This window comes from Cnephaeus nilssonii, assembly GCF_951640355.1.
Source record: "Cnephaeus nilssonii genome assembly, chromosome: 4".
Classification (NCBI taxonomy): domain Eukaryota; kingdom Metazoa; phylum Chordata; class Mammalia; order Chiroptera; family Vespertilionidae; genus Cnephaeus; species Cnephaeus nilssonii.
This window is the reverse complement of record NC_137075.1, coordinates 15,364,372-15,376,436: the sequence shown is the minus strand read 5'-3', so window position 1 is coordinate 15,376,436 and position 12,065 is coordinate 15,364,372. Positions and strand designations below refer to the sequence as shown.

The following is a 12,065-nucleotide window of genomic DNA, read 5'->3' as shown; positions in this document are numbered from 1 at the left end:
CAGTCATCGTTGTGGACCTTAATACTCCATTGGTAGTTCTAGACAGCCACCCAAACAGAAAATCAATAAAGAAATACTGGCCTTAAATGACACAGATCAAATGGACATAATTAACATTTACAGAGCTTTTAATCCTCAACATCAGATTATACATTCTTCTCCAGTGCACATGAACATTTTCAAAAATTGACCATATGTTGGGTCACAAAACTAGCATCAACAAGTTCAAGAAAATTGAAATTATACTAAGCATATTCTCTGACCACGATGCTTTGAAATTAGAAATCAACTGCAAAAAGGAAGTAAAGAAACCCACAAATATGTGCAGATTAAACAAACTACTAAAAATGATTGGGTCAGAAAATAAAAGGTAAGATCAAAAGATGTATAGAGACAAAGGCGAATGACAGTACAACATACTAAAATGTGTGTGATGCGGGGAAAGCAGTAATAAGAGGGAAGTTTATATCATTACAGGACTAATTCAAGAAACAAGCAATCCCAAGTAAACAGCCTAACATTACATCTTCAAGAACTAGAAAAAGAAGAACAAAAGCAATCCAAAGTCAGCAGAAGGGAAATAAAAATTATAGCAAATTGAATGAAATGGAGAACAAAATGACTCTATAAAAAATTAATACAACAAAGAGCTGGTTCTTTAAAAAGATTAATAAAATAACAAATCCCTTGATAGACTCACTAAGGAAAAAAGAGAAAAGACCCATATAAACAAAATCAGAAATTAAAAAAAGGCTCCACAGACATCACAGATATACAAGGTATCAAACTAGAATACAATGAAGGACTACATGCCACTAAATTCAAACCTAGAATAAATGGATAAGTTCCTAGAAATTTTTAACCTTCCTAGACTAAATCATGAAGAATTGGAAAAGCTAAATAGACTGATAAACAGTGAGGAAATTGAAATAGCCATAAAAAATCTCCCAAAAAATAAATCCAGGACCAGATGACTTCACCAGTGAATTCTACAAACATTCAAAGAAGATTTGATACCTATCCTTCTCAAAGTCTTCCAAAAAAATTGAAGAGGAGGAAATACTTCCTAACACATTATGAGACCAATATAACTCTGATACTAAAACCTGGCAAGGCTAAAACACACACACACACAAAACTACAGATCAGTATCTCTGATGAGTACAGATGCAAAATTCCTAAACAAAATACTAACAAATGAATACAAAAGCACATTACCATCAAGTGGGGTTTATTTCAGGGGCACAAGGATGGTTCAACATACACGAATCGATCAATATAACACACCACATTAACAAAACAACAGATAAAAGTCATACTATCTTACCAATAGATGCAGAAAAACATTTGATAAGATACAACATCCATTTATGATTAAAATACTATAAAATAGAAGGAAAGTACCTCAACATAATAAAGGCCATACACAACAAACTCTCAGCTAATATCATACTCATTGGTGAAAAACTGAAAGCTTTTCCTCTAAGATCAGGAACAAGACAAGGATGTCCACTCTCATCACTCTTATTCAACACTAGAGGCCCAGTGCATGATTGAATCATGCACGTGTAGGGTCCCCTACACGCTTTTGCTTTTCGCAGTGGAGCTGGGTGCCTGTCCGCTGGTGCACCAGGCCTTTCAGAAGCCTCCGGCTCGGTGGAGGCTTCTGAAAGGCCTGGTGCCAGAGCAGACAGGCACCCAGCTCCGCCACTTTTGATGGTCCGCGGCCGCTGAGGGGGGCTACCCTGCTGTTGAGAGTCCCGCTCCCTGCACCTCTCAACGGCCTCTGAGGGGGGCTGCTGCGGACACCTGGCTACCTTGCTGTTGAGAGGCGCAGCTGGGTGTCCGCGGCAGGCCCCCTCAGCGGCCGCGGATCTGGCCGTTGAGAGGTGCAGGGGGCGGGAGTCCCACCCCCTGCGCCTCTCAACAGCAGGGTAGCCCCCCTCAGTGGCAGTGGATCCGTGCCTCTCAATGGCCGGAGAGGCCACCCCAAGTCCCGCCCCCCAGCCTCCCGCCGCCTAATCGTGGGCATAGCGGAGTGATGGTAATTTACATGTTACTCTATTATTAGATAGGATAGTGTTGGAAGTTTCAGCCAGAGCAATAAGGCAAAAGAAAGAAATAAAAAGCATCAAGATTGGGAAGGATGAAATACATATGTCACTTTTTTGCAGATGACATGATTTTATATATAGAAAACCTTAAAGACTCCACCATAAAACTATTAGAAACAACAGGCAAATTAGTAAAGTTGCAGGATACAAAATCAATGTACAGAAATCCACTGCTTTCCTATATAACAACAATGATACTTCAGAAAAATAAATGAAAAAAACATTTCTTTTGTAATTGCAACCAAATGCATAAAATACCTAGGAATAAACTTAACAAAGGATGTGAAAGACCTATTAACTGAAAATTATAAAGCATTATTAATAGAGATTTAATAAGACATTGAATGGCAAGATATTCTGTGTTCATGGATTAAAAGAATCAATGTAATTAAAATGGCCATATTACACCCTAACCAGTGGATAGAGCATTGGCCAGTGGGCTGAAGTGTCTTGGGTTTGATTTTGGTCAAGGGCCTTGTACCTTGTTTGCAGGCTCGAGCCCCAGTCCTGGTCGTGGAGCATGTGGGAGGCAACCAATTGCTGTATCTCTCTCACATCAGTGTTTCTCTCTTTCTGTCTCTCCCCCTCCCACTCTCTCTAAAAATCAATGGAAAAATATCCTCTGATGAGAATTAACAACAACAACAAAATTTAAATGGCCATATTACCCAAAGCAATACACAGATTTAATGCAATCCCCATAAAAATTCAAATATCATTTTTTAAAGAAACTTAACAAAAAAGTCATCATTTGTATGGAACCACAAAAGACCCTGAATAGCCAAAGCAGTCCTGAGAAGGACTGGGGATCGAGCCTGCAAACAAGGTACAGACAACAGTATAGTGGCTACCAGAGGGAAGGGGGTACAAGGTAGTAAAGGGTGCCAAATATATGTTGATGGAAGATTTGACTTTGGGTGGTGAGCACACAATGCAATGTATAGATTATCATGGGCATGTACACTTGAAACCTATATGACCCTATTAACCAATGTCATCCCAATAAATTTAATAAAAAATAATAAAGTATTGTCAATATGCTAACCACTATTAATTAATGCACTAATATAGTAACATGCTACTAAGGTTAAACATATTCTAATTAAAATAATTTGGCCTCATGAAACCCTTTGGGAGGGTCTTGGAGTCCCCTGGGGTCTGCAGATCACACTTTGATAATTGTTGGTATGAGCAGATTTATGCCACTTAGCTTTATGTTGCCTCCTTTATTTTCTTACAGTTATCATTTATGAAGATTTGAATAATGTTAACATACTGGTTTGCTTCTTGCTAATATAATCAACAAATCTGTTCATTTTTTAAAAAATCTTTGATATTAGATTTATAAAAATTGACCTTAAAATATTTGATATTAGATTTGTAAAAAAGTTCATTCTTGTTGGTGTTATCTTTGCTCTACTGCATTTTGAAAGTGTCACCTTAGAGTATTTGTGTATGGTGGACAAATCTACAGTTGGATTACTAGGTATAGTTATGGTCTCTTGAGACAATAGAATCCTATCTAATAAAAGAGTAATATGCAGATTGACCATCACTCCAACACAAGATGGCTGCCCCCATGTGGACACAAGATGGCCGCCACAAGATGGCCAGCAGGGGAGGACAGTTGGGAGGGACCAGACCTGCAAGGGAGGGCAGTTGTGGGCGATCAGGTCAGCAGGGGAGGGCAGCTGGGAGGGACCATGCCTGCAAGGGAGGGCAGTTGGAGGCGATCAAGCCTTCAGGGGAGGGCAGTTAGAGGTGACCAGGCTGGCAGAGGAGGGAAGTTGAGGGTGACCGGACCTGCAGGCAAGGGCAGTTGGGGGGGACCCAGGCCTGCAGGGGAGAGCAGTTGGGGGGCACCAGGCCTGCAGGGGAGGGCAGTTAGGGGTGACCAGGCCTGCAGGGGAGGGCAGTTAGGGGTGACCAGGCTGGCAGGGGAGCAGTTAGGCATCAATCAGGCTGGCAGGGGAGTGGTTAGGGGGTGATCAGGCTGGCAGGCAGAAGCGGTTAGGGGCAATCAGGAAGGCAGGCAGGCGAGCAGTTTGGAGCCAGCAGTCCTGGATTATGAGAGGGATGTCCGACTGCCCGTTTAGGCCCGATCCTACCTGGATCGGGCCTAAACGGGCAGTCAGATATTCCTCGAGGGGTCCCAGATTGGAGAGGGTACAGGCTGGGCTGAGGGACACACTACGCCCCCCCACCCCACCCCCGTGCACGAATTTCGTGCACCGGGCCTCTAGTGTTAATATAATTATTAAATATTTATGATGACTTAATTAAGTGTTTTCATATGTTTGGAATAAATATGTTTGGAAATGAGGTCTAGTACTTGATTTCTTGTTCATCTGCATTAACTTTGTAGATGTGTGTAATATAGTGATTTAAAGTAAGAAATATATGTATGTTCTTCCTCTTATTTGCTTGGAATACCCTAAGTGGTAAAAGTGATAAAGGTGGCTTGTTCAACTACACCCCGGTTTATGTTACTGAGGTGGCTCATGGGAAGCCTCTAAGGATGGAGGCTGATTGCCAGGGAATCAACCTTGATTAGAAGGTTGGAACTTTCAGTCCCACTCCCACTGGGGAGGAGCTGGAGGTTGAATCAATTGCCAATGGCCAATGATTAATCAGTGACACTTACGTAATGAAGTCTCCATAAAGTTGCACAGGGACAGCGTTCAGAGAGCTTCTGGGTTTGTGAAAGTATGGAGGTGCAGAGAGAGAGAGAGGGCCTCTTCCCAAATACCTTGCTCGAAGGATCTTGTCCTCTCTCTGGCTGTGCCTGAGTGTGTTCTTTATAACAAAGTGGTCATCTATTAAGTAAATGTTATCCTGAGTTCTTTGAATGATTCTAGTGAAGTAATCAACCCCAAGGATGGAAGGGGTTTCGGGCACCTCTCATTTATTGTTAATTGATATAGGGGTGGGTAACGTCCGGCTCCCGGGCCATGTTAGGCCAGTGACATCATTTGATCTGGCCCTGCCAAGGCAACCACAGGAGCTTTTTTCATAGCAACATAAATTTATTTTAAGTGAATTATATTAAGCCAGTGATGGTATAAATATCCAAATAGCCCTTGGCAGAAAAACAGTTCCCCACCCCTGGATTAGAAGCATAGGTGACAACCTGGACTTTGCATTGACATGGGAAGGGGGAAGAGCAATCCTGTATGACTGAGTCTGTAACCTGTGGCATCTGATACCATTTCCGGGTAGAAAATGACAGAATTGAGTTGAATTTTAGGGCAATGGCTGATGATCCAGAATTGCTGGATGTTTAAAAACCACATTCTGGTGTCAGAAATGAGGTAGTGTTGTGTTGTATAGTGAGTATTGCAGGTAGAGGAGACACTCAAGCAGAGAGTGTGCTTCTTTAATAGTGTGTGTATGCCTATTTAATTTTTTTTTTTTCCTGATGACTATTTCACTGGGTGCAATTAAGATAATTTTTGCTTTACTGAAAACTCAGAAAACTTTGCTGCAAACACTTGCACTCCTGTGACTGACCACTAGATGTCATGAGTGCCACAGCAGCCCGGGGGTTACCCATAGCCCGTAGAAATCGGACATTGTAAGCTTGTAGACATTCACATATTTCACTGTTTCCACATGATAGACGCCAGAAGAACTTGATACAGTGTGATATATAGAAGCAAGGTACAACTGGAATAATGAAATTTCAAAAATAAGCCTTTTTAAAGGAAGGTTGTAATAGTTCTGTTGGGTATTGTAAATGCTTCAGGTGCACTTTATACCGCTATGTTCCTGGCTCTCTCTTTTTTATGGAAAGATGGATTGAACTTCAATTTAAGAATATTCCGTAATCCCTCTCAGGACATACTATAACAGCTGGTATTTTTGCGTTGTAGAAAATTGATTCCATACAACAGTCAGTGATAATTATGGCTGGGTTCTGACAAATTCCAATGCATTTTCAATAAATTTAGCAAAAAACAACAATTACATGATTAGCTCAATTTGAAAGTTAAACCCAGCAACTCTGCTTTGTTTTATAAAATATTGAGCATTTTAGTAGTGGAATTATATCAAACTATTTCTTATTATACTTACATATGTTATGAGAAGATAATTACTTGGTAGCATATATTTCTTAAATAATGTAACTTTGGAAAAATTTAACCTTGAGTGTTCACTATGAAATAAAGTGAGAAATGCTAAGGCTTTTCACATATGGGATATATGTACAGCAGCAGTATCAACTCAGAAGGTTATTTTGATGTGGAATGTAAGGTTGTCATAGTATGCCTTTTAGTATTAATAGTCGGTTTGTTTGATATAAGCATGTTTGCTTATTATATGGTATTTTATGGTATATATGGTGGTTTATAAAAGTGAAACATTGTAAGTTTTTTAAGGCGTGAAGGAAGTGGTAATTTGCATGGTATATGTATTTCTGTAGTTAAGCAATTTGTACCATACAAATTAGAAATTTTCTCATGGCATAAAGAGCTTAAGTTACAGACACACATATAATAACTGCCTACCCACATACATACATATATATTGCCCTAATTGTAGAAATGTGTGTGCATATACTTTACAAATTCTAACCATCTCCTCTTTTTTTCTCAGCAGCAAAACAAAAGTAGAATAATTAAATGCATTCTTTAAATTTTGTATGGTCTGTTTTTTACTCTCTTTGTGTTTGCATTTAGGAACGTTTTTATGTAGTTGAATTTTTATCCTGATTGTTAGAATAATTTATAAAAAGCAAAGCAGAGTTGCCTTTTAATTATTGGGGGAAACAGCTTCAGTGATGGCCATTAATGAAACTTTGCTTTTTCTCTCTTATTTTTATTTTTAGCTTAGTGATTTATATTTTTATTTGGTATTTAAAATAATTGCCCTGATTTGTAATTAACACTCCTCTCCATGTGGATTTATTTGCATACTTTGACTCTGTCAACCTTTGTAATAAGAGCAAACAAAATTCAAGTCATTGCACCAGATAGTCAGTCTGGTCTAACGTAGTCTGTTTGATGGTGATTTTTTTCCTACGAACATTCACTTTGATAATTAAAAAGCTAATTTAAAAAGCTTTAATAGAATTTTACAGTTTGTATTTTTTCCAGTGAAATTTGGCAAGCTCATTTATTATTCTGTAATATGAATCATCAATTTAAAAGCGTTAGAATTGAAGTGAGGCAGTTTTTGGGTGTTTACAGTGTCTGTTGTTTTTTTAATAATATATGTTAAAATGGACTTTTAAATTACCGAATTTAAAAGTACTGGGGAAAATCCATTAAAAAAGAACTTTAACACATTGTTTAGTTCTTCTGATTTCTAAAAAATGTAAATGCAATGTATTTTCCGTTATTAGGCAGCAGTGGTCTAAATTTAAAACACATGGTCTCCTTCTAGGTGTCAGGACAATGTACATTTTAATCTTGCTTCTTTCTTTTATGTTTACATTTTAGAATCTTATTACCTGAATTAGACAACTCCAGTCATAATAGCCAGCATTTTTTATTTGCTTGCTATGTGCCAGTTGCTGTGTTCTGTGCCCTATCATATTTAATTATCAAATAATTTTAAATTGCTGATATCTTCATTTGCCTACAAGGAGTTTAAGACTTAATAAGATTAAATAACTTGTCCTAGATCACAGAGCTCACAGGATTAGAGATTAGCCCAAACTCTAGAGTAATTGCTCTTAGCTACTATATAGTGTACCTTTATACTATTTAATTTGGGATAAACATTAGTTAAAATAGTTATTGAAAATTGATATTTTCCAAGACACACCAAAGCTTAGTTTTTATAAACAAATTTACTTTTGTATATTAGCTTGGATTGTTAGGCTTATTTTAGATGAACACTTCTGTAAATCTATAATAACATCTTGCTTCAATTGTAGTATTTTTTCAAAGGTTATTTGCAGTCTTAAGTTAGAGAACTCTGCAGTTATTATATTAAGATGAGCTCTTTTTAAAAATTACAATTAGTTATAAGTTGTTGACAATTTATAGTCTCTGTTCTACATTAGAAATGTAACTTAGAATTATGATTAACAGAGGGGAGGAATTTTAGAATGGTATTGGCTTACAGAAGCTTCCTTACTTTCTCCATCTATGCATTCAGCAGTCCTCAAACTAACAGTAAAAATCTTTTAAGGAAGTCTTGATATATCCATGAAGAACTTTCATATTTTTAATTAGAAATGTCACATCAAAATGCAAAATTCTCACACTTAATATTTGTATGTAGCCTGTAGAAAAAATTCTGAAAAATCCTGGAGTGTGTTGGAATATGAGTTAGTTACAGAATGTTGCAGTTGCAGTTGAGCAATCTTTGTTTTTATTATTATTTTACACTGTTCCTCTTCTTTGTAGGAACAGCCTGTGCGATACATAAATCCTGGTAGGCAGCGTGGCTGCAGGCCGAGGAGCTGGGATTCCCTGCGGGAGAGCATTCGTGTGGAGTGCGGCGTCCGGCCTGCAGTCTGCATCATGCCAGCCTTGTCAACAGGACCTGGGAGTGACACAGGTATGTGAACCCAAGAAGGGCGCTTTCCTCCCATCTTTACTTAAATCTTCCTGTTCACAGTGAAAAACAGCATAGCTTTAAGCAAGTGCAAGCAGGTCATGCTTGTTCTGTAAACAAGACGAGGGGCATAAAATCAGTGTAGCCTTCCAAGATAAAAGTTATCAAAGGGCATTGGCTGCTGCTGCCTCCAGGTAGTGGTGGCGTATGCTGATCCGCTCGTACTTGCTCTTGGAATACTGTTATTTATTTACATTTCTTTAAAAAATCTTAAGTATTTTAAACATACAGAAAAGTGTGGTAGACACAACAGTCACCCCTTACCTGTGGAGGATATGTTCCAAGACCCACTGGCTGCCTGAAACCGCCTACAGTACCAAACCCTGTGTGTACTGTTTTTTCCTATACATACATACCTTTGATAAAGTTTAGTTCATAAATTAGGCACAATAAGAGTTTAATAACAAGGACTAACAAAAAAATTGAAAAATTATAGCAATATACTGTAATGAAATGAAGTGACTGTGGCATTATTAAGTAGAATTAGAGTGACTTGGACATAAGCACTGTGAGGCTGTGGCAATGGCTCTGAGAACTGAGATGGCTACTCAGTGACTAACGGGTGGGTGGGGAGCGTCTGCGTCGGGGAGACGCTGGACCAGGGGGTGATTCACGTCCCGAGCAGGACAGAGAGGGAAGGCATGAGATTTCATTGAGATACTCAGAATAGCAGGCAATTTAAAACTAATGAATTACTTATTTCTGGAATTTTCCGTTTAACATTTTTGTACCATGGTTGACTGTGGAAAGTGAAACCACAGATAAGGGGGAGACTGCTGTCCAGTGATAATTCATATTAACCTTCACTCAGATTTAATAACAGATATAAACTTTTTGCCATACTGGCTTCAGACTTCTCACTTTTTTCTTTGTGAAACAAAACATTATCCCTATCTCATTCTTGCATTTTCTTTCTTTCTGTAACCAGAGTTAAAAACTATTCAAATATGTATTAAAGGATTCAATTAAAACAGACATATTTCCACGTTATTATCAGTTGTAAGACTTGGTGATACTTAGAATAAAGATTTCCAGGAAAGGGGAAAAAACTGGTGCTTATATGTGTGTGAAATCCCCTGCTTCTGCCCTGATTCAGGGAGTAGGGGGTGGGGTGGGGTCAATGCCCCTGTGAAGTCCTTTCCTGGGATTCTCCAGAATCAGCTCCTTTAAAAAATGCAGATTCCGGGACCCTCCCTAGAACTTTGAAAACAGAATGTGAGAGGGTTGAGGAGCTCCGCCGTGTATTTTGAAGGCCCTTCAAAAGAAGTGGTGTCTTGGAGTGTGACTAACAGGAAAGTTCTGTGTGTCGCGTTGAACAGACTGAATTCGGTTCTGTTAATACCGTTCTGTGACCCGGTGAAATAGCTATCTCCCACTGGACAGCTACAGGCACCACAGTATTTATAAAGCTGAGTCACAAATTTGGTTTTGTGTCGTATTAGGTTAATTGGCATTTTCATTTGTACTACTTGCAAATACCACTTTTGCTATTTAAAGCATATTTACATTTATATTTGGGCAAGTTTTGTCTCCTTTTTACCCATGAAGAAGGATTTTTTTTCCTACCGTGATTTATACTGAGGATTAGTTTTTCTTAGGAAGTGATTTTGATTTTTAAATTACATAAAAATATTTTTTTTTTCAAGACATAACTCGAAAGCCAGCTTCTTCGGAAAATTCTTTTTTCTTTCAGTTTTTACATAGTCCCACATTATGTTGCACTATATAAAGTGAATGATTTAACTTTCCATAGTGGTTTGGGGAATTATAGATAAAATTTATATGAATCAGACATTTACTACAGTTGTGTAATGAATTTAAGTTTTATGCTTTGGTATTCACCAAAATGCCTTTGCTTAATTGAATGCAAAAGAGTTTTGCTTACATTAACTTAGGGAATGATTGAAATGGAGTATTTATAGTTTATGAGGCAGTTTGGGTGTCAGTCATGAAAAGGAACATAGGCTATTAAGAATTTGAAAAGGACTTTTCCACACATAGTCGGCTCACTTGGTGCAAATTTAAGATGCTGGTGTGACTCACCCTTGGCTTTGTGATATTTTTGACCTGTACGTCTCAACAAGGTTTGAGTCAGGCAGAAAAGACGTGCCTGTTCCAAGAGTCACACTACATTTAGGGAAGCCCAGGGTATGGTGTACCCATCAGCTGGTGATGGTTTCCTTGCCGTTTCTGTGTAGCAGTCAGGGGTCATGTATGCCATAAGCAGTGATGCTTAGCAGTGCTGTTGCTGTTGTTCCCATTATCAGGCCTCCGGGGGAACAGCAATAGTGAGCTTAACTCAAGGGCAGGTGCCCGAGTGGCAGGAGAGTGTCACCTGACTAACAGTGCAACACCACACATGTAGGAAAATGCTGTCAACGTAAAACTTCTACCATTTCTCCCTCTCCTTCCTTCTGCTCAGTTCACTAAGCAAAACAATTTTGAATTCTACGGGTAATACATAAAAACGTTCTCATCGAAGATGCCTAGATAAAAAAGGAAAGGAATTCTTACCATGCACCCTTTCCCTAGTCTCACTTTCTGTGTCAGTTTGAGGGGTGTTCTTTAAGAATTTTCTGTACATGAGACACTTATGTATGTACATAAGTATGTGGTTTTATGTATTTTTTTTCTTTATGTTTAAATTACAGATTCTGTTGTTCTCTATGGATTGTTCCATAACTTTATTTCTATACGAAGTAATGTATCTTGGAGAGGTATTTCTGGGAGGGGTGTGTGTCTATATATCTATCTATGTATCTGCCTCTACAAACATCTGTATATCTGCCTCCTTCTTTTAAGCTAATAATGCATTGTTTTCCATAGTGCCATAATATAGTGAACCAGATACTGGTAATGAAAACGCTGGTTTTGGTCCTTTTCTAATATTTTTGTAGAAAAGTTGTGCACGTTTAATAGATGCTGTCAAATTGTTTTTCAGAGTGGTTCAACCGCTTAATCCATGGACTGCATTAAAGATCCTTTCCCCTGAGTTGGACAAGGCTAAAGTGGGGATAAATGGTGAGGGAAGGAGACTGGACTTGGGGTGGTGAACACACAATGCTATAGATTGTATACCTGAAACATATAAAAATATATTAACTGATGTCATACCAAAACATTCAATAAAAAAAGAAAAAAAAAGGTCCTTTCTCCACATTCTTGCCAAGATTCTGTGTTATCAGTATATATATATATATATATATATATATATATATATATATATATATATATATTTTTTTTTTACCAATTTGATGGGGAAAACATGTTATCCATTTGTTTAATGGCCATTTATTCCTCTGTGAATTGACTATTCATATCCTTTTCCTGTTTTTCTATTGGCTTATCATTTTCTTATTTATTTTTCAGAATTTCTCTATTTGT

At 38.1% G+C, this 12,065-nt stretch overlaps 1 protein-coding gene across 2 annotated transcripts in view; it reads left to right on the top strand.

Annotated features, from left to right (window-relative positions):
• Positions 1–12,065, top strand: part of MPP7 (MAGUK p55 scaffold protein 7) — a 351,927-nt gene that overhangs the window by 75,037 nt on the left and 264,825 nt on the right. For both annotated transcript variants that reach the window (XM_079768452.1, XM_079768451.1), the window contains exon 2: positions 8,471–8,624. In XM_079768452.1, the coding sequence (XP_079624578.1) occupies positions 8,588–8,624 (37 nt within the window). In that variant the 5' untranslated portion in view covers positions 8,471–8,587. The remainder of the gene's footprint in view (positions 1–8,470; positions 8,625–12,065) is intronic.